Raw genomic sequence first — 21154 nt, 5'->3', positions numbered from 1 at the left:
CCACCTACCCCCGGTATCAGGAGCCTGCACAACAGCGTGCTCAGTCACAGTGTCTGCGACATTCAGCCACCGCCACCTCCTCTGCAGCACCATGGCATCCACCAAAGGGACAGTTTTGATGTGGATGTTGAGACCTGCGAACCCCCCACATCACCATCCCCAGCCCCGCAACCTTTGAGGACCATCTTGCCTTATTTGTCCATGATTGGGACAAGATCATAGAATCATAGAATATCAGGGTTGGAAGGGACCTCAGGAGGTCATCTAGTCCAACCCCCTGCTCAAAGCAGGACCAATCCCCAATTAAATCATCCCAGCCAGGGCTTTGTCAAGCCTGACCTTAAAAACTTCTAAGGAAGGAGATTCTACCACCTCCCTAGGTAACGCATTCCAGTGTTTCACCACCCTTCTAGTGAAAAAGTTTTTCCTAATATCCAACCTAAACCTCCCCCACTGCAACTTGAGACCATTACTCCTTGTCCTGTCCTCTTCTACCACTGAGAATAGTCTAGAACCATCCTCTCTGGAACCACCTCTCAGGTAGTTGAAAGCAGCTATCAAATCCCCCCTCATTCTTCTCTTCTGCAGACTAAACAATCCCAGTTCCCTCAGCCTCTCCTCATAAGTCATGTGTTCCAGACCCCTAATCATTTTTGTTGCCCTTCGCTGGACTCTCTCCAATTTATCCACATCCTTCTTGTAGTGTGGGGCCCAAAACTGGACACAGTACTCCAGATGAGGCCTCACCAATGTCGAATAGAGGGGAACGATCATGTCCCTCGATCTGCTCGCTATGCCCCTACTTATACATCCCAAAATGCCATTGGCCTTCTTGGCAACAAGGGCACACTGCTGACTCATATCCAGCTTCTCGTCCACTGTCACCCCTAGGTCCTTTTCCGCAGAACTGCTGCCTAGCCATTCGGTCCCTAGTCTGTAGCTGTGCATTGGGTTCTTCCGTCCTAAGTGCAGTTATCCTTATTGAACCTCATCAGATTTCTTTTGGCCCAATCCTCCAATTTGTCTAGGTCCCTCTGTATCCTATCCCTGCCCTCCAGCGTATCTACCACTCCTCCCAGTTTAGTATCATCCGCAAATTTGCTGAGAGTGCAATCCACACCATCCTCCAGATCATTTATGAAGATATTGAACAAAACCGGCCCCAGGACCGACCCCTGGGGCTCTCCACTTGACACCGGCTGCCAACTAGACATGGAGCCATTGATCACTACCCGTTGAGCCCGACAATCTAGCCAACTTTCTACCCACCTTATAGTGCATTCATCCAGCCCATACTTCTTTAACTTGCTGACAAGAATACTGTGGGAGACCGTGTCAATAGCTTTGCTAAAGTCAAGAAACAATACATCCACTGCTTTCCGTTCATCCACAGAACGAGTAATCTCATCATAGAAGGCGATTAGATTAGTCAGGCATGACCTACCCTTGGTGAATCCATGCTGGCTGTTCCTGATCACTTTCCTCTCCTCTAAGTGCTTCAGGATTGATTCCTTGAGGACCTGCTCCATGATTTTTCCGGGGACTGAGGTGAGGCTGACTGGCCTGTAGTTCCCAGGATCCTCCTTCTTCCCTTTTTTAAAGATTGGCACTACATTAGCCTTTTTCCAGTCATCTGGGACTTCCCCCGTTCGCCACGAGTTTTCAAAGATAATGGCCAATGGCTCTGCAATCACATCCGCCAATTCCTTTAGCACTCTCGGATGCAACTCGTCCGGCCCCATGGACTTGTGCACGTCCAGCTTTTCTAAATAGTCCCTAACCACCTCTTTCTCCACAGAGGGCTGGCCATCTACTCCCCATGTTGTGATGCCCAGCGCAGCAGTCTGGGAGCTGTCCTTGTTAGTGAAGACAGAGGCAAAAAAAGCATTGAGCACATTAGCTTTTTCCACATCCTCATCACGGACTGTTGGGTATTAGAGATCATGCAGCACGGTTACTCAATCAAATTGCTTTCCCTTCCCGCTGCGCGCCTCCCGCCCCCCCAGATGCCTAGTGGGATTCTCATCGCAACCTCCTACAACACGAGGCAGACACCCTCCTTGTGAAAGGCACAATAGAACCAGTGTCTAATCCCTTAGTCAGCAAAAGCTTCTACTCCCCATACTTTCTCATCCCCTTCTCGATCTCTGACTACTCAATACATCATGAAAACTGAGTTCTGTATGGTGACTCTCGCTTTCATCATCTCCTACCTTGCCCAGGGGTCATGGTTCACAGCTCTCAACATGAAGGATGCGTATTTCCACCCTGACATCTGCCCAGCCCTCTGCAAGTTTCTTTGCTTTTGCATGGGTGACAACAACTACCAGTTCAGAGTCCTCCCCTTCGGCATTGCAACAGCCCCAAGGGTCTTCACCAAAGTCTTCGTGGTCGTGGCAGCTCAATTAAGGTGGCTGGGGTACTCTGTGTTCCCTTCCTTAGATGACTGCCTCACTGAGATGACGTCAGCCATCTGTGCTCTTTGTTCTCTCCTTCCCACTCTTGGTATCCAAATCCACAAGGAAAAATCCATGCTCTTCCCAACACAGACAATCCACTTCATTGGGGCATGCCTGGATTCCATGGTGGCTAGCGCCTTTCTCCCAGCAGGCCATTTCACCACCCAGACAGCAGTCCTATGTCGCAACCCACACACCACGATGTGTCACTGTCTCTGCCTCGTTGGCCACATGGCAGCCTGCACCCTTGTGACACTGCATGCCCGCTTGCACATGCGCTGTCTATAGTTGTGGCTCATATCAGTCTGCAGGCTCCATGTTGACCACCTGGATGTCACACTGATTGTCCCAAGTCTAGTCCAGGCCTCTCACCTAGTGGACCAACCCTTCCAAAGTGATGATAGGCACCCCCTGCCCCACTCCCATCCCAACCACCACCCTCACCACAGATGCCTCCCTAGCTGGTTCAGGTGCTCACCCTGGATGGCCATGCCATCCCAGGGGCTTGGACTCGGCACAAGGCCCACATGCACATCAGTATCCTGAAGGTGTGGGCAATCCGCCTTGCCTGCCTTGCATTCCTGCCCTTTATCCGAGCATGCTATGTTCATCTCCTTTCCTACAATACCACTGCAGCAGCATACATAAACAGGCAGGGAGGCACCAAGTCCTGGTCACCCGGTGTGGAGACCATCTGCCTCTGGAACTGGTATATCTGCCACAGTGTCACACTCTGCGTGACATACCTCCCGGGAATGCAGAAAACTCTGGTGGACACATTCAGCCGGATCGGGTACCTCAATCGTGAGTGGAAGCTACACAACCCCACTCTCTGCTGCCTCTGCCAAGCGTAGGGCACCCGTCACTTGGACCTTTTTGCCACTTGCAAAAACTGCAAGTTCCCCCTCCTCTAATCAGGAAAGAGATCTTGGAGTCATTGTGGATAGTTCTCTGAAGACGTCCACGCAGTGTGCAGCGGCAGTCAAAAAAGCAAACAGGATGTTAGGAATCATTAAAAAGGGGATAGAGAATTAGACTGAGAATATCTTATTGCCCTTATATAAATCCATGGTACACTCACATCTTGAATAACTGCATACATATGTGGTCTCATCTCAAAAAAGATATACTGGCATTAGGAAAGGTTCAGAGAAGGGCAACTAAAATGATTAGGGGTTTGGAACGGGTCATATGAGGAGAGATTAAAGAGACTAGGACTTTTCAGCTTGGAAAAGAGGAGACTAAGGGGGGTTATGAGAGAGGTCTATAAAATCATGAGTGGTGTGGAGAAAATGAATAAGGAAAAGTTATTTACTTGTTCCTATAATATAAGAACTAGGGGCCACGAAATGAAATGAATAGGCAGCAGGTTTAAAACAAATAAAAGGAAGTTCTTCTTCACACAGCGCACAGTCAACCTGTGGAACTCCTTGCCTGAGGAGGTTGTGAAGGCTAGGACTATAACGGTTTAAAAGAGAACTAGATAAGTTCATGGAGGTTAAGTCCATTAATGGCTATTAGCCAGGATGGGTAAGGAATGGTGTCCCTAGCCTCTGTTTGTCAGAGGGTGGAGATGGATGGCAGGAGAGAGATCACTTGATTGTTACCTGTTAGGTTCACTCCCTCTGGGGCACCTGGCTTTGGCCACTGTCGGTCGACAGAATATTGGGCTGGATGGACCTTTGGTCTGACCCAGTATGGCCGTTCTTATGTACTGCTCCCGGGGGGCCAACGAGCGTGATTCCTAAGTAAATGCTCTCCTCTTTCTGTGGCAAGGTGGCCTCCACTACGCCTTCCTCCCTCCCCCGCCCCATTCCCCTGGTACTGCGCAAGATCCAACATGATTGGGCCATGGTCCTGTTAATAGCCCCATTTTGGTCCCAACAGTTCTGGTTTCCAGACTTGTTCAGACTCTCCACCCATCCCCTAATCCACCTCCCCACACTGCTGGATCTCTTCACCCAGGACTGGGGCAGAGTCAGACATCCCTGCCCAGGCTTGCTTTGCCTCCTGGCCTGGCTTTTGGATGGTGGTTGCACGTAGACATTGCCTGCTTGACACCAGTGCAGCACATACTTACGCTCAGCAGAGGAGCTTCCACATAGGCATTCTACACAGTGAAATGGAAGCATTTCACTTCCTGGGCACAACACTTCTATTTCCCCTTCAGTGACATCTTTCATTCCTACTGTCCTGGAGTACCTCCTGGAACTTAGGACCTGAGGCTTCGCCATCAGCTCGGTCTGAGTCCACTTGGCAGCGCTTAGTACGTTCCTCCCACTGGTTGACAGCCACTCAATGTTTACCCTTTCTGAAAGGGCTGACGAATAACTTCCCATCGGTCCTTTTAAACTACTATCCCCACACCAGGACCTCAATCTTGTAATCTCTGCCCGCACCAGACCTCCCTTCGAGTCCCTGGCCACGTGCTCCCTCTCACCTTATCCATGAAGGTCATCCTTCCCATTGCCATCATTTTCACTAAGCGGGTCAGCGAATTGGCGGCCACAATGGCCGACTTACCATATACAGTATTCCAAAAATACAAAGTTTCATTATGCCTTCACCCTAAGTTTCTTCTGAAAGTGGTCTCAGAGTTCCATCTCAGTCAGTCCATTCACTTCCTGGTCTTCCATCCTAAGCCACATGTCTCTACAGCGGACAGGACCCTGCACTCATCCAACATCTGCCATGCATTTGTGTTCTATCTTGACAGGATCCACGTCTTTTGTACCTTTTCGTAGGCATTGTGGCGAGGTCGTGAGGACAAGCTCTCTCTTCACAGCACATATCAAAGTGGGTCTCTACATGCATCACAGAATGCTGCAGGCAGGCTAATACCCTGCTGCCCGACAGGATTACAGCACACTCCATGCGGGCACATGTGACCTGGCGCTCCGTCCATACCTTCCCCACCCACTATGCCATCACCCAGGGAGCGGCGAAAGATGCAGCCATGCCATCCTGCAGACGACGATACTTCTTGTGTCCTCACACGTCTCCAAGCTGATCACTACTTGGTACTCACCCACATTTGGAATACATATAGGTACTACCACTTGAAGAAGACAAATATGTTTTTTGTTTCTGGGTGACACCTCTCAAATAGATAAATATCAAGACTAGACATCTATGTGTAGATGGCCCATTAAGGACACTTCACTCTATCAGTGAGCCATAGAAGAAACTCATCCTGCCCAGATAACTCTCCCAAAGGATGCCTTAGACAGCAAGGGGCCAATGGCCAACCCCTGTGAGTCAGGAAACACGTAAGGACGTGATATGCTCATATGACCCTGGCTCCATCTTGGGCTAGTAACTTTCCTCAAACAGGAGCTGTGGGCTTTGTTTGGGACAGAGTATATAAAAAGGCACTTGAGACATCTCCATTTTGTCTTCATTTCCTGCTTCATTTTTCTGGACTGGATTATTAACAAGGAAGCTCAAAACAAGGACTGATAACCCTTAATCTGTCTGGGTAATTTCCAGAGAGACTTTTGCAAACGAGAAGTTTATTTCATCACTTCTACAAACCTGATATAAGAACTTTGCAATCAATTGTATGTATATGATTCCTTAGCCAGTTATAACTCTCTTCTTTCTTTTTCCTTTTAATAATAAATCTTAGTTATTAAGGATTGTCTGTAAGCATGTATTTGGGTAAGATCTGAGATTCATATTGACCTACGGGTAAGTATCCAATACCTTTGGGATTGGTAGAACTTAAAGTATGGTGAATAGGCTTTTCAGTAACCCCTCACTATATTAGACTTGGTTGTCTAGATGGGATCCAAGAGCTGGAATATCTAAAGGAGACTGTGTTTGGTTTCTTATTAACCAGTGTGGCACTACAGATAGCTCTCTTGTTACTGGACTGGTGAATCTAATTACAGAATAAACCACCAGTTTTGGGGATTATCAGCCCTATTTATTGCAGTCTGCCCTGAGTGTGGCATTGTCAGTGTGGCCCATCCAGACACCTGGTCACACCCACTCACCATCCCCCCTACTGCAGACTGCGCTACTTAGTGGTGAGAGGGCGACTGAAGGGGCATCGCCCTGCATGGCTTCTTATAACCTTGTCTGTAGCATGAGTCAATGTATGACTCAGGTGCAGGTCACTGACCCTGCTAAACTTTCAGCTATGGCGCACAAGTGTGCCCACTTTTGAAATACAGAGAGGGACCACACATCTCGAAGAACCTCCAGTTACAGGTAAGTAACCTCCTCAACTCCCAGATTTCAGCGCTAGGATTGGGTAGAGCCACCTACATGCGCTCTTCTCCAGTGCTGGCAATTTTGTCTATTACCCAACCTGATGTAGATCTCTAGCAGTGAAGTGTTTGTTTTTTTTATTGATGTGCTATGCTAATTTCAGAAGCTGTGAAATCTGTTTCTGAGGTGTCTCAGTGGGTCCATAGCACAATTTGCAGCCGTGAGAACTCAATGCAACTGCTTCGGGTCCAGAAACTGCTCAAAGGACGGAAGACCAAGGTGCTGACTCCAGGTGGGTCCTACTCATCAGCCAGACTAAGTGAATTGGAGGCAGCTTTGTGATCGCTTTTGATTCAATTCAAATAGACTTGGGGAGGAAAATTGGCTAATGTCTCACAAACAGGATATGATAAATGGAAATTATGAATAAGAGAGGTGACTAGTGGGCCCCCAGGGTGTGGGGCTGCCTGGTTGGATTCACAATCTTCATTTAATGACCTGGAAGTGGAGGTAAGTAGCAGGTTAATGGCACTTGTAGGTAACGCTCAATTGGGAGGAATTTATGACTTGCAGTGAGGACAGGAAAATGACCCAAAGTAGCTCATGGACATTAGTTTGGAAAAATGTAGCTAATGTCTCTACCTCATCTTTTAATATGTAGAAGAAGCTGACAGTTGTGTTTTCATCCCTCATGCGAGCTCCCCTCTTCCCCCACCCCTCCCCTCCCTAATGCAAGACTCCAATATGTTCTGGTGGCATGGGAACTGGTGTTTTGCCTCTGCAGTGCACGGGTAAAATCGAGGAATGTTGGTTGACAAGAATTGCAACACTAGATCAACCTAATGGTCCATCTAGTCAAGTCTCCTGTTTCTAAGAGTGGCCAGTATAATATGTCTGTAGAGGAAGGTGGGTGCAGGCATGGGTTCTGTGCCAGTGCAGACTAATGTTGTTAATGATTTATAAGAAAACATACCTACTGATCAGGGTCATAGCCTCGGGTGGGCCAGTCCACCCATTTAGCATCCAGGCCCACCCAAATCTGAGCTGGGGTGTAGCGCTGCCATAGCGGCCTGGAGCGTCACTCAGGGACAGCAACGGGGGGGAGGAGAGCATGGGTACACCCCCACACACACATCCCACCCCCATTAATCATCTTTGTCACCGCCTGCAGTTTCTGTGTCGGCCCCTGCCCTAGGATTCCCTTCCCCAGCCCCTCCTCCCCGCTTTCTGCCATAGTGGAAGTCGGGCTGAGCGTGGCTGGAGACATGCCTAGGGAAAGGCACTGCAGCTAGTGCTCTCACTGAGCCCCACTAGATGGCGTCCAGCATAGGCGCCGACTTCTTCTACTGGCACTGGTGGGTGCTCGAGCCCTCCTCTGACCCTGGCTCCACCCCAACTCCACCCCTGCCCTGCCCCCATTCCAGCCCCGTCCCCGCCTCTTCCCCTCCTCCTCCCCTGAGCGTGCCATGTTCCCACTCCTTCCCCCTCCGTCCTGGAGCTTGCTACAGCTGTTTGGTGGCGGCAAGCACTAGGAGGTAGGCGGAGGAGCGGGGACGCGGCGTGCTCAGGGGAGGAGGTGGAGGAGGAGGTGGGGCGGGGTGGGGATCTTGGCTGCGGGTGGGTGCAGAGCATCCACTAATTTTTCCCCATGGGTGCTGCAGCCCTGGAGCACCCACAGAGTTGGTGCCTATGGTGCAGCAGAGTTCTAGTAGATGCGGCCCGGAAAGCCTGCTGAGTTCTGTCCCTTTCTCACCTGCAGCCTCCAGTAAGTGTTTGGAGCCCAGGATCAGTCGGGGGGTGGAGGAAGCAGCAGGGCCCAGGGGCATTGGGTGAGGGCCCGGCGTTTAAAGTGCCCCCCAAAAGTAGTCATATTTAAATCCCTGGGCACCTGAAATCCAGGACGGCGCTATGTGCCTGCCCTTCAGAAAGCTACGCTCCAACAGCTCTGCTTTGCCATTTTTTGAGCAACCCCATACACGTGCCCAGGTCAGCAGGGGAAGTCCTAGGAAGAGGGTGTGGCATCGGAGGGAGAAGCTGAGCTACCACAGTCTGTCATTGTCCGTCCAGCCAAAAGTTGCAGCCCACCCAAATTTCCACTCCTAGCTACGTCACAGTTTCTAAATTACACTGTGGGGGTAGAAAATGATGAGTGATCAGTGTAGCTAGATAAACTAGTCAAAATCAAACAATAATATATGCTTTTCAGTATAGCCAAGTACAAGCTTATACATTAGAAATGGAGGTTGATAATCTGAAAACCAGAGACTCTGGAAAGCACTTAGAGTTGGATTCAGAAGGGGGACTTGGTGCCTAAAGTGGCAGTTAGACACCACTAGTGTACGCAAAACCTTTGCTTGGCTGTCTCCTAACCCTGAAGGTGCCTAAAGTCCCTAGGCACCTAAATTTCTGTCATTAAAGTTCACGAGGTAACTACATTTCAGTGGCTGTGTGTGCACAAAGCTACCTCAGTCCTGACGTTGACCACCAGTTTGGTCCCTAACTTGTACCTAAACCACAGTGGCATTCTCCAGACTGGTGTTCTCCTTCCTATCTTGCTTTTAGGGTCTGATCCAGTAGACATGCTTGGAGCACCCCTAAACCTACACAAAATGGCACAAGGTGGGGGAACAGCTATAACTTAGCCTAGTGGTTAAGGCACTCACTCAGGATGTGGGAGAGACAGGTTAAATTCCCACCACTGCCAGCTGTGGAGTAGAGATTTTAACTGCGGTTTCCCACCTCCCAGGAGAGTACCCTAACCACTGAGCTATGGGGTATTCTGGGGCAGGGTGCTCTGTCTCTCCTGTTGAACCTGTTCCACTGTGTGTAAAATAATCAAATACACATTGGGCCAGAGAATTAGAATGGCTGTCTCTATAGTCCAGTGGTTAGGGCAGTCCCCATGTAGCAGGCAGACCCAGGTTCAGTCCCCTTCTCCAATGCATATTTCATTACTAGTAATTGCAAGTCCATGCTGTCACATGGGTGTAATTCCTAAAGTCATGTGGTTTAAAAAACCCCACCAAAAATGGCTGAGACTTTAAAAATTGGAGGGTAACAGATCATGAATGCCAGTCATGATTCAGTCTGCTGCTATTTTGAACAAAGAGTTCTTCCCCATTGTTTGTAGCTGTATCCATCACTTCACAGTGACTCATTTGAGGCTTTGGAGTGATATTTGGTGTAGCCAGTCAGTTGATTTTATCATTTAATTGTATTATTGTCATGGTTAACTCATATGTAATCAATATGTGATGCATAGTTATTAGTAGGATAGGACTATGGGAGTATAAGACTGAAAAGTATTTAGGAATGATGGATGTGTATTAGGTTTTAGTAAAACAAGGCTGTAATGCAAGGCCTACTGGGTAAGGCCTGCATGATTTCAGCGTAGCCACTCTAGACTTCAGGCTTAAGGATACTTGTCGTGAGTGGGTGACCAAAGATTGACCCTATGCCAATAAAACTACAAGATTACTATAAAGGATGTGCCAATAGGTGATGTTATGGAAAAATAGAACACCATGTATCCATCTAGACTGCAAGGTACCTGACTGGAACATCATGGAAAGTTCTGTTTTGACCACAGAACAGAACACAGGAACATATGCGCATAAATGTTAATAAGATGCTGCTAATAATAAAGGGAACAAAGAGAATACCCTATGAAAAGTGGAAGAGTACTTATGGCACCTTAGAGACTAACAAATCTATTAGAGCATAAGCTTTCGTGAGCTACAGCTCACTTCATCGGGTGCGTACAGTGGAAAATATAGTGGGGAGATTTTATATACACAGAGAACATGAAACAATGGGTGTTACCATACAGACTGTAACAAGAGTGATCAGGAAAGGTGAGCTATTACCAGCAGGAGAGCGGTGGGAGGCGGGGGGACCTTTTGTAGTGATAATCAAGGTGGGCCATTTCCAGCACTTTACAAGAACAGTAGGAGGGGAAATAAACAAGGGGAAATAGAAAAGGAGTACTTGTGGCACCTTAGAGACTAACCAATTTATTTGCGCATAAGCTTTCGTGAGCTACAGCTCACTTCATCGGATGCATGAAATAGTTTTACTTTGTGTAATGACACATCCACTCCCAGTCTTTATTCAAGCCTAAGTTAATTGTATCCAGTTTGCAAATTAATTCCAATTCAGCAGTCTCTCGTTGGAGTCTGTTTTTGAAGTCTTTTTGTTGGAAGAATTGCCACTTTTAGGTCTGTAATCGAGGGACCAAAGAGATTGAAGTGTTCTCCGACTGGTTTTTGAATGTTATAATTCTTGACGTCTGATTTGTGTCCATTTATTCTTTTACGTAGAAACTGTCCAGTTTGGCCAATGTACATGGCAGAGGGGCATTGCTGGCACATGATGGCATATATCACATTGGTAGATGTGCAGGTGAACAAGCCTCTGATAATGTGGCTGATGTGATTAGGCCCTATGATGGTGTCCCCTGAATAGATATGTGGACACAGCTGGCAACAGGCTTTGTTGCAAGGATAGGTTCCTGGGTTAGTGTTTTCGTTGTGTGGTATGTGGTTGCTGGTGCGTATTTGCTTCAGGTTGGGGGGCTGTCTGTAAGCAAGGACTGGCCTGTCTCCCAAGATCTGTGAGAGTGATGGGTCATCCTTCAGGATAGGTTGTAGATCCTTGATGATGCGTTGGAGAGGTTTTAGTTGGGGGCTGAAGGTGATGGCTAGTGGCATTCTGATATTTTCTTTGTTGGGCCTGTCCTGTAGTAGGTAACTTCTGGGTACTCTTCTGGCTCTGTCAATCTGTTTCTTCACTTCAGCAGGGGGATATTGTAGTTGTAAGAACGCACTCCAAAATGTATGGGGTGGGGAAGAACAGATAAGGAAAAAGAGGGTTGGAACCCTTATGCATATGCATAAGGTGTTACCTGTCATCAGAACAAGATAGAGATGCCCTGGCTGGGCTAAAGTGGGAAGACTCAAAGGGAGGATGTCATTGGGATGACCCAAGCAGGAACCACCCTCTATCAATGACCACCTGTCAATGAGAGATCCAGTATGTGAGTATAAATATGGCATTGGCTATTGCTTTGGCTCTCTCACATTGTGTAGATGTGCATGTGAGTGCAATTTGTAATGCGAACAAAATCTTCTTGCTTGTAAGTGTTTTTGTGGTTACTGTAGTCATTCTTTGTGTACTCCTCACTCTCCCAATCTAAAAGAATCCTAAAGGGTAACTTTCTCCCTATTGATCTGAAAACTGGAGCACAACAGGGGCTGAGCTCACTCTCTAGAGACACTGTAGTTTAACACAAGATGATCCAGTCAATTTAAAATAAAGGCTACGTGGGGGTTATTGTGTGTGCTGATTGTCTCGCTGTACGGGTGGTTGTATTGATTTGTGTCTGGTGGGTGTTGTATTGGGAGATTTTGTGGATTTGTGTAGGTGGTGGTTGGGCACTTGGATGTGGCAGCTGGGCCAAGTAGTCCACCATCTGTGCAGTCTCCCTCATATAACCAATGAAACTGTTGCATACAAATTAGCTGTAGACTAAGGGTGGTGATTGGTTGAGTTATATTGGATATCACAGTGGTCTAGAACTTTTGGCATGGCATAGCTACAGCCTTAGCATAGCTGTATATTGCATTGGTGTAATTCATAAAGTCAAAATGGCGGAGAACGTATAAACTGGACAATAAGAGACCATGATGATTCAGCCTGGTGGTATTTTGAACAGCATAAGCTCACAACCATGCTTGTAGTGGCTTCCTTCATTTAACGTTGACTTAACAGACATTTTAAGCTTCAGAGTGACATTTCTGGAATCTTATATACATTTACACACAGTGGAACAGCTTCAACAGAAGAGACTGAGAGCCCTTTCCCGGAATACCCCATATCCCAGTGGTTAGAGCACCCTACCAGCAAAGGGGAGACTCAAGTTCAAATCCCTTCTCTCCATCAGGCAGAGGAGGAAATTGAACCTAGGTCTCACACATGGTAGACCAGTAGTTAGAGCACTCACCTAAAAGAGGGGTACCACCATTTTCTTCCATTTGTGTTTTCTTCCCTTTTAGTTTCCTTGAAAAAGGACTGACCCGGCTTAAGCACCGAACGCAAGGACAGGGTTCATGGCTGTGAATCCCAAGTAGAGGGAGTCACCTTCCTTTGGCCTGGATTTAAGCCCCAACCCTCAAAGGCACTTAGGCACTGTGACCGAGGCCTTGCCCCTCTCTGCCATTTCCTACTGGCTAGCTTAGGTGGTTCCGCACTCAGTATGCTGGCTTTTGCTAATCCCATTCTTAGGTCACTAACTCTTTCCATGCATTGTATAGGGAACCAGGGTACCAAACACAGGGTTGTAAATTCCTCTTGCGGCAAGTGACATAAAAGTATTACCGCACCTACATTCCCCTTGTGAATTCCACCTTTGAAGGTCATTGTAGATAAACAACTGAACATAGCAGTTTTGTTCACAGCATTCCACTGGGAAAATGCAGTTCTTGGTGGTATAAACACAGGAACAGAGGGCACTACCGGACTACTGTGTCCAATTCTTTGGAAAGCACACTGGAAAAATTGCAGATGGTTCAGAGAAGTGCTACAAGAATTAGAGATCTGGGAAATCTGCCTTACAGCAAACTCCTTAAGTCTCTCAACCTTTTCTTATATAAGCTAAATTATGATCTAAAAATACCTACACAGGGAGAAAATGTCTGATAGGGGATGTCACAGATCAACAGGATCAGTGCTATGCTCCCATCTTGGGGATAGTCTCTTGGAGGAACCCCTTCAATTTGCCAGACACCCCTCTCCCCCTCCCCAAGGGCTCTCACTCTTCTTCCAGGGTAAGTCAGGGGGCCTCACCACCTCCTTAGATTGTACTCCTGGGACTCCAGCACTGCTGCTTCACATCATGAGCTCTGTTCAACAAGTCCAACTTAGATAGATTCCTCGTAGAGACTTGTACACTCTTCAGGGATTAATCCACCTCATAAAGCATCTGCAGTGACACTCAAACAGTATTGTCAAAACAGTCAGGTTTATTAGGCCTGGTCTACACGGGGGGAGGATAGATGGTAGTTACGCAACTTCAGCTACGTGAATAATTTTTTTTTAGTTAATTGCATGAGTTAACTGCCATTAATCAACAGCCCTAATAAAAAATGTACCAGGAAATTCCATATAAACACTCAAAAACCAGGAAATGGCCAACGTTAAGTTTTTCTGTATAACCTTAACATGTGTCCTGTTTGTGCATATGCATTACATTACTCTTTAGTTATATGATCAGGTACTGTTATTTATGTATGACCAGTATCTCATCCAGTAAACAAGGCAGGGTGCACTCATTCAACAGAGGCGATAAAAAAAAAAAGATAAATAATTATACTTAAACATTATTTAAAAACAAGTATTTCATTTTTATAAGGAAAACCAACTCATTCTTCAAGAGCTTGATTGTACATGCATTCATAGAATATCAGGGTTGGAAGGGACCTCGGGAGGTCATCTAGTCCAACCCCCTGCTCAAAGCAGGACCAATCCCCAACTAAATAATCCCAGCCAGGGCTTTCTCAAGCCTAACCTTAAAAATATCTAAGGAAGGAGATTCCACCACCTCCCTAGGTAACGCATTCCAGTGTTTCACCACCCTCCTAGTGAAAAAGCTTTTTTCCTAATATCCAACCTAAACCTCCTCCACTGCAACTTGAGACCATTACTCCTTGTTCTGTCATCAGCTACCACTGAGAACAGCTCCCACTGAGAACAGTCTAGATCCATCCTCTTTGGAACCCCCTTTCAGATAGTTGAAAGCAGCTATCAAATCCCCCCTCATTCTTCTCTGCTGCAGACTAAACAATCCCAGTTCCCTCAGCCTCTCCTCATAAGTCATGTGTTCCAGTCCCCTAATCATTTTTGTTGCCTCCGCTGGACTCTCTCCAATTTTTCCACATCCTTCTTGTGGTGTGGGGCCCAAAACTGGACACAGTACTCCAGATGAGGCCTCACCAATGTCAAATAGAGGGGAACGATCATGTCCCTCGATCTGCTGGCAATGCCCCTACATATACATCCCAAAATGCCATTGGCCTTCTTGGCAACAAGGGCACACTGTTGACTCATATCCAGCTTCTCGTCCACTGTAACCCCAGGTCCTTTTCTGCCGAACTGCTGCCGAGCCATTCGGTCCCTAGTCTGTAGCGGTGCATGGGATTCTTCCGTCCTAAGTGCAGGACTCTGCATTTGTCCTTGTTGAACCTCATCAGATTTCTTTTGGCCCAATCCTCTAATTTGTCTAGGGCCCTCTGTATCCTATCCTAGGTAAACTGAGTTTGAGACCCCTGGTCTACATGGTGGGGTTAGGTTGGATGGATTGGGTTAGGTGGATTTTTCACACCCCTGAGTGATGTAGTTATACTGATCTAGGTCAGTATTCTAGACCTCGCCTCAGTCTCACCTCCTTTCTTAGCCTCCAGATGAGAGTCCAGTCTCCGTCCAGCAGCCAACCTATCTCCCCACTTCACACCTTTGTTCTTGAGCTGCAGCTTCCCTGCAAAGAGGTGAGGAAGTCCATCTCCTGCTGGGTCATTTGGTTGCTAGGTATCAATATGGCAGTGATTTGGATTTGCCGTTGTCTTTTCAGATGCTCCATTCATATGGGGACTAAGGCCCAAATAGCTAGGCAACATCCATACCCATGTCTCCTAGCATGCCCTGAAAGCAAACAGTCAATGTCTTCCCACTGGGTAACAACATACCATATAGGAGAAACTGAGGCACATATGGGATTCATAAAAATATAGAAAATTCCCACTTTGTCACAGGGAGCTCTTGAATCTAGCAAACAGAGGCATAGTGAGATCTGATGGCTGGAACGTGAAACAAAACAAATTCCAAGTGGAAATAAGGAGGACTTTTAAGTGAGGGTAATTAGCAATTAAAACACTATGCCAAGGGACATTGGTGGATTCTTCATAATTTGAAGTTTCTACATCAAGACTGGATGCCTTTTTCTAAAGGATATATGTTCTAGTTCAACCCAGAAGTTACAGGCTTGATGTACAAAATGCTGCTGAAATTCTCTGGCCTGTGTTATTCATGTCAGACTAGATGATCACAGTGGAATGAATAACCTACCCATAGGCAAGTTTCCTCCTAATTCCCATCAATTTGAGGTTAGTTTGTCCTGAACCAGGAGGGATCATGTCCCTTTTTATCTTACATTAAATATAATAAAGTTGTGCATGTTCTCACGGTACTTACAGAGACCCCATCTTTTTTTAAAACACCCTGATAAGCTCTTTACCATGTCGCAGTGAGTGCCAAGCTAATGATGCAGTGCATGAAATAGATGTTAATTTGCTGCCTTTTCCCTTGTATTATATGGAGAGGATGAATAGAAGTTCTTGATTGATTTACTTTTTCTATCCCCTTTATTATTTTGTATCCCTCTATCATATCCCCTTAGTCCTCTTTTCTTTAAGGTAAACAGTCAATCTCTCAACCCTTCTATTTCTGTTACATTCTTTTTGAAGTAGGGTGGGTGAGCAGATCTGAACACAATACGCCAGGTGGGGTGTCCCATTACTTTTATAATGGCATTATAATTCAGTATCACTCCACATGTATATAACACTTTTTTTTTTTTATTCATGCCTGCATGCTTTTTCTGAGCACTTTTTGCACATTGAGCAGAGGTTTCTTCACCCTGCCCTCAGTCACATCAAGGGCTATTTCCTGAGTGATTAATAGTTTATTTAAAACCCAGTAATCTGTAAGAGTAGTTCACTTTATTCCTTCAATGGATACTGCCTGTGTCACCACTGAGTCCCATCTCATAGTTGTGCTTTCCCCCCAAAAAAACTAGGGCGCTGGTATATCCAAGAAGGCTGGCTCATGGTGGTACCCACAAAGGGCGAAGAAGTGAAGCGTAAGATGTTCTTCCTCTTCTCCGATATCTTGGTTGCGACGAAGCCCTGCCACCCACTGCATCCCCTGAACTCGGACAAGTTTTCTTGCCAGGCAGTCTATCCACTTAACCAGTGCACGGTGGATAAAGTGTTTGGCCATACCCAGAGCCAGGGAGGGCTGCTCAGTGTAAGTTTCTCTCAGTTTCTGGCTGCAGCTCCTACAGCCCTCATTTCTGCCCCCTGCCCACAAACACATCCTGATCTAAAATAGAATGAATGTGAGAGAGGATAGTGGGTGTAACTTACCACTGTGGCTGAGGCAATGATGGGGAGAGCCACAGTGAGTCTCAATTGCTGCAGAAGCAGCAGACTAGAGGGTAAAATAGTGGCAATGAAAAATATAAAGAGCTAGATTTTGGTAGGGAGGGAAGAGTTTTGCAGAGGGAAGAGTGAGGGAGAGAAGAGCCCACATCACCTCTGTGGGAGGCACAGTTCTGCTCTGACCGCCCTGGTGTGCAGCCTCTTCTCACTGCTGTACTTGGTTTGCTCGGGGTAGGGGCATGGCCCCTTGCGCCCTTAGGAGTGCACAGAGGAAGCAGTGCCTGGGAGGGTTCTGCTCATTGTGCTGTCCCCAGTGCATCCACAAAGAGGCTACTTCCAAACTGGCCACAAGGCAGCATGGTAAGTAAAAGGCAACAGAATGGTCACTAGGGCTTTGGCTCATCTGAAATCCTGCCAGCTAACATGTGGAGAGATGCTTTGGAACTGTTGCCAAGGGTGGAGCTCCTCCACATGGCTGCTTTTCTTTCTTCCCCCATGTCTTTTCAGTGAAGGACCTGCCTTTTGGCTGCAAGGGCTTCTCCTGTTAGGGGTTATAATGCCTTGGGTAGAAGCATCCCAGAGGTCATTTGAAGTGCCTGCAGTTAGAAAAACATCTCCTGACTTGTCCCAATAATGCTAAAGCAAATTGCTCAATTTACATTTAAACTAAGACCCTATGCTTCCATTTATAGTTACTTCTGAGAACAGAGCCACATTAAAATGCAATACAGGGAGTGTGGTCTCCTGGGTTCTACTGGATTCACCACAGACTTGGTCTGTGACCTTGAGCAAGAGGCTTCCTTTCTGGGCTGGTTTCTCAATATATAAAGTAAATCTGTAAATGAAGATGCCCCTATGCCGAGAGGAGAGCTTTTCCCGTCAGCATAGTTAGATACCACCTCTTGGGGAGGTGGATTGTCAGCCAGAGAAGCTCTCCTGTTGACATAGTGCTCTGACAGCAGGGATTGCTCCATAAGGGCTGGAGGGCCTGGGGCTAGCCAACCCTTATTAGTACAGAGGCACACCTGGAGGCTCCTACAGAGAAGACCTTGACACCAGGGGGTTTGGAAGCCAGAGCTAGAAACCTGAGGCTCCAGCCACATAGGGCCTGCATGTGGCCTGCTAATGTAGGAAAGGCCCCAGGCAGGAAGGCCTGGGTGTAGGATAAATTTGGAGACTGCTGGGAGTGAGAAGGCTCTAGCCAAAAGATCTGGGATATGGGGTTTCCCTGCTGAGACTTATAGCCAGGAAAAGCTTAGGAACCCAACAAGAAGATAAAACCAATGGACTGTTTTGGAACTTGCAGGGGCTTTTTTGAACTTTATTTATGCAAACAAATGTGGACACACCCCCAGAAGGGGTGGTGAATGGACAAGAAAAGCCTATGTGGAGTATCAAGGGTGGCATTGACTTACTACCTCCATAGGATGCTGGGAGGAATATTAATTGTGTGTGAAGTATTTTGAGATCTGCAGCTGGAATTGGCCAGAGGGTAGGTCTGGTTATGTTTCTATGCCAGTGTAGCCTGGACAGCCCTGTTGCTTTTCTATTGCAAAAGGAAGACTACAGAAATTAGATGGGATGAGGTGCTAGTTGTCTCTGTGGCAGGGCTGTTTTCTGGGGCAAAGGAAATATTAAAGATGGGTGTTGTACTCAACGCCTTTCTTCTTCTGTTCCTTCCCTCTGAATCATCTGGCCCTGGCTGCTGCTAGAAGACATGATACTAGGCTAGATGGATCATTGGTCTGACCAAGTGTAGCTATTCTTATGTTCTCTTTCAGCTCTCCTTTCCCCACAAGACACTGCTGTTGATGTCAAGCAACCAGGAGGATATTAACAACTGGTATCTGAATCTGACAGCTGCTATCAGGTAGGTCTCATCTGCTTTCTGCTGTTCAATAGGTGACTTCTTTTTTTCTTGATGTGTACTTGTGGTGTAGGAGGTGGGACAGTGCACCAAAGTGATCACGTGGGCTTCTGGAAGTGTATCCACAAGATGAGTGGCTTTAGCACCAGGCTGATTGTGAGAAGGAAAGGGAGCTTTGACTCTGAAGGCAAGCCTTAGAAGGAATAATCTCATGGTGCAGGTGAACAAAACGTTAAGAGTGGGGTTTTCCTCATTTGTTGTTCTCCCTAGGCAGCTGAAAGCCAGGCCGACCCTTGTACACCAGAAGGAATATCTGACAGAACAACCTGTCAGCTCAAGAGAGGCCCACACAGTCCAGAAAATGTGCCAGGATTTATAAGAGCAAAGGTGTGTGTCAATGTTCCCTCTAATTTTTTATGTCCATGTTCGGAATTAATTTTATGTGCACCACTATGGAGGTGACGTGTGACAGGGGTGGGGCTGAGGGGTTTGGAGTGTGGGAGGGGGCTCAGGGCTGGAGTGCGGGGGGTGAAGGCTCTGGAGTGTGGCCAGGGATGAGAGGTTTGGGGTGTGGGAAGGGGCTCAGGGCTGGGGCAGAGAGTTGGGGTGTGGGCTCCATCAGGGGTTGCAGGCTCTGGGGTGGGGCCAGAGATGAGGGGTTTGGGGTGTAGGCTGCCCTGAGACTGCAGTGGGGAGAGAGGACTCCCCCCAGCCCTCTCTCACCGCAGCAGCTTGGGGCCGGGGGAGAGACACCTCTCCCCAGCCATGGCGGCTCCAGCGGGGCCAGGCCAGGGCAGGGGCACCTCTCCCCACCTGTACAACCCTTGAAAGCCTGCTGTGAGGTCACACCAGTTGTCACAGAGTCCCTGGGCGATGCTCTGGAACTGAAACTTTCTTGATTAAATCACTTTCACACCCTTCAGTAGGTAACACAATCACATCACCTTCACTCCAACCCTAACCCTAAGCTTAGAGGGAACTTAGGTGTGTATATTGTGGGGATACAGAAAGAGTGGACCTGTGTGACAGACAATATCTTTGTGTTCACATCCTACACACTACTGTAATAATGTTTGTACAAGTATGCCTTTTAAGGTATATAAAAACTTGTAATTTGATGGTCAATGGTATCATGGCAAAATGCCCGTAGCAGCATTATATGTGATGTTACAAGCATAAGCTGAAATTGTGACTCTAAAAGTATATTTTCCAGATTGGTTTGGCCACTTCCCAAACGTGTTCGTCAGAGACAAAGGGCAAGCTGATACCTCAGCCAGGTGTAAACAAGGCTGATGGACATTACCTGCTAAATGGCCATTCTTTGGCAGGAAAGGGGGCAGGGGCAAAAATCTGTATCTTGAGTTTCCTTCCACACAAACAGCCTGTCGCTTTGCTTCTAGCTGGAAATGCTCTCAAAGGGGGCAGAGGACTCTCTCTCCCTTCCCATCGCATTTTCTGCATCTGACAAAACAAAGGAAGCAGCGGTTGGACTCTGGGGGAGGGGTCCTTACATAAAGACTGCTGAAAGCATGTGGTGAGAAATCTTTCCTTTTGAATATAATCTACTGTTAGGCACCAGTGATTGTTTTATTTTTCTTGTAACCATTTCTGACTTATGGCTCATTACTCATACTCACTTAAAATCCATCTTTGCAGTTAATAAACTTCTTTTATCTAATCCACTGTGGTTTGCTGAAGTGTTTGGATAACTATTTAAAATAATAAACTGACATTATTCCCTGAAAAGAATAACAGACTTAATATATTTGTACTGGGCAGTATAAGACTGTAACAGACCCACTCTACCCCCATCTTCTTCCCTGCAGAAACTACACAAGCTCCACCAGCTGTGCACTCGGTGACCTTTTATTTCTAGTTCCTTCCACCAGTATCACCACAGTCCCTGTTGAATACAGTAACTCCTCACTTAGTCATCCCGGTTAATGTTGTTTCATTGTTACACTGCTGATCAATTAGAGAACACACTCGTTTAAAGTTGTACAATACTCCCTTATAATGTTGTTCACTGCTTTGTCTACTGCTTGCAGAAAGGGCAGACTGTTGGAGCTAGCTGGTGGGGGCTTGGAACCAGGGTGGACCGGCAGCTCCCCACACCCTAAGTTCCCTGTGCAGCAGCTGCCCAGCAGACTATCAATTGCCAGCAGTTCAGCTGTCTCTCTCCCCACTGCCATGTGCTGCTCTTGCCCTCCGCCTTGGAGCTGCTCCTGGGAGCCTCCTGCTTGCTGTGCGGGGGGGCGGGCGGTGGAAGAGGGGTGCTAAAGTCAAGGTGTCCCCCTCCCCCCGCTTCTGCCCCCCACTCCTGTACCTTATCTCCACAGAAATTAGGTGGGGGGGACGCTACAGGGCTCAGGACAGAGGGAGCTTACTGGCAGCAGCTGCTG

The 21154-nt window shown here is 47.2% G+C and overlaps 1 protein-coding gene across 9 annotated transcripts in view; it reads left to right on the top strand.

Moving 5' to 3' along the window:
• The window catches only part of ARHGEF39 (Rho guanine nucleotide exchange factor 39), a 61127-nt gene extending 40709 nt beyond the window's left edge, over nucleotides 1-20418 (top strand). For 6 of the 9 annotated variants that reach the window (XM_074952168.1, XM_074952165.1, XM_074952166.1 and 3 more), the window contains 5 exons: nucleotides 6838-6966; nucleotides 16522-16751; nucleotides 18667-18755; nucleotides 19023-19139; nucleotides 20153-20404. In XM_074952168.1, coding sequence (XP_074808269.1) covers nucleotides 6838-6966; nucleotides 16522-16751; nucleotides 18667-18755; nucleotides 19023-19131 — 557 coding nt within the window. In that variant the 3' untranslated portion in view covers nucleotides 19132-19139; nucleotides 20153-20404. Of the gene's footprint in view, nucleotides 1-6837; nucleotides 6967-16521; nucleotides 16752-18666; nucleotides 18756-19022; nucleotides 19140-19965; nucleotides 20127-20152 lie in introns of those variants that run through there. The other 3 variants (XM_074952162.1, XM_074952160.1, XM_074952161.1) reach the window with 3 other exon arrangements.
• Nucleotides 20419-21154: the final 736 nt, after the last annotated feature.

The sequence above is a fragment of the Natator depressus genome, chromosome 5 (assembly GCF_965152275.1).
Source record: "Natator depressus isolate rNatDep1 chromosome 5, rNatDep2.hap1, whole genome shotgun sequence".
In the NCBI taxonomy this organism is placed as follows: Eukaryota; Metazoa; Chordata; order Testudines; family Cheloniidae; genus Natator; species Natator depressus.
This window is presented reverse-complemented; position numbering and strand designations above follow the sequence as displayed.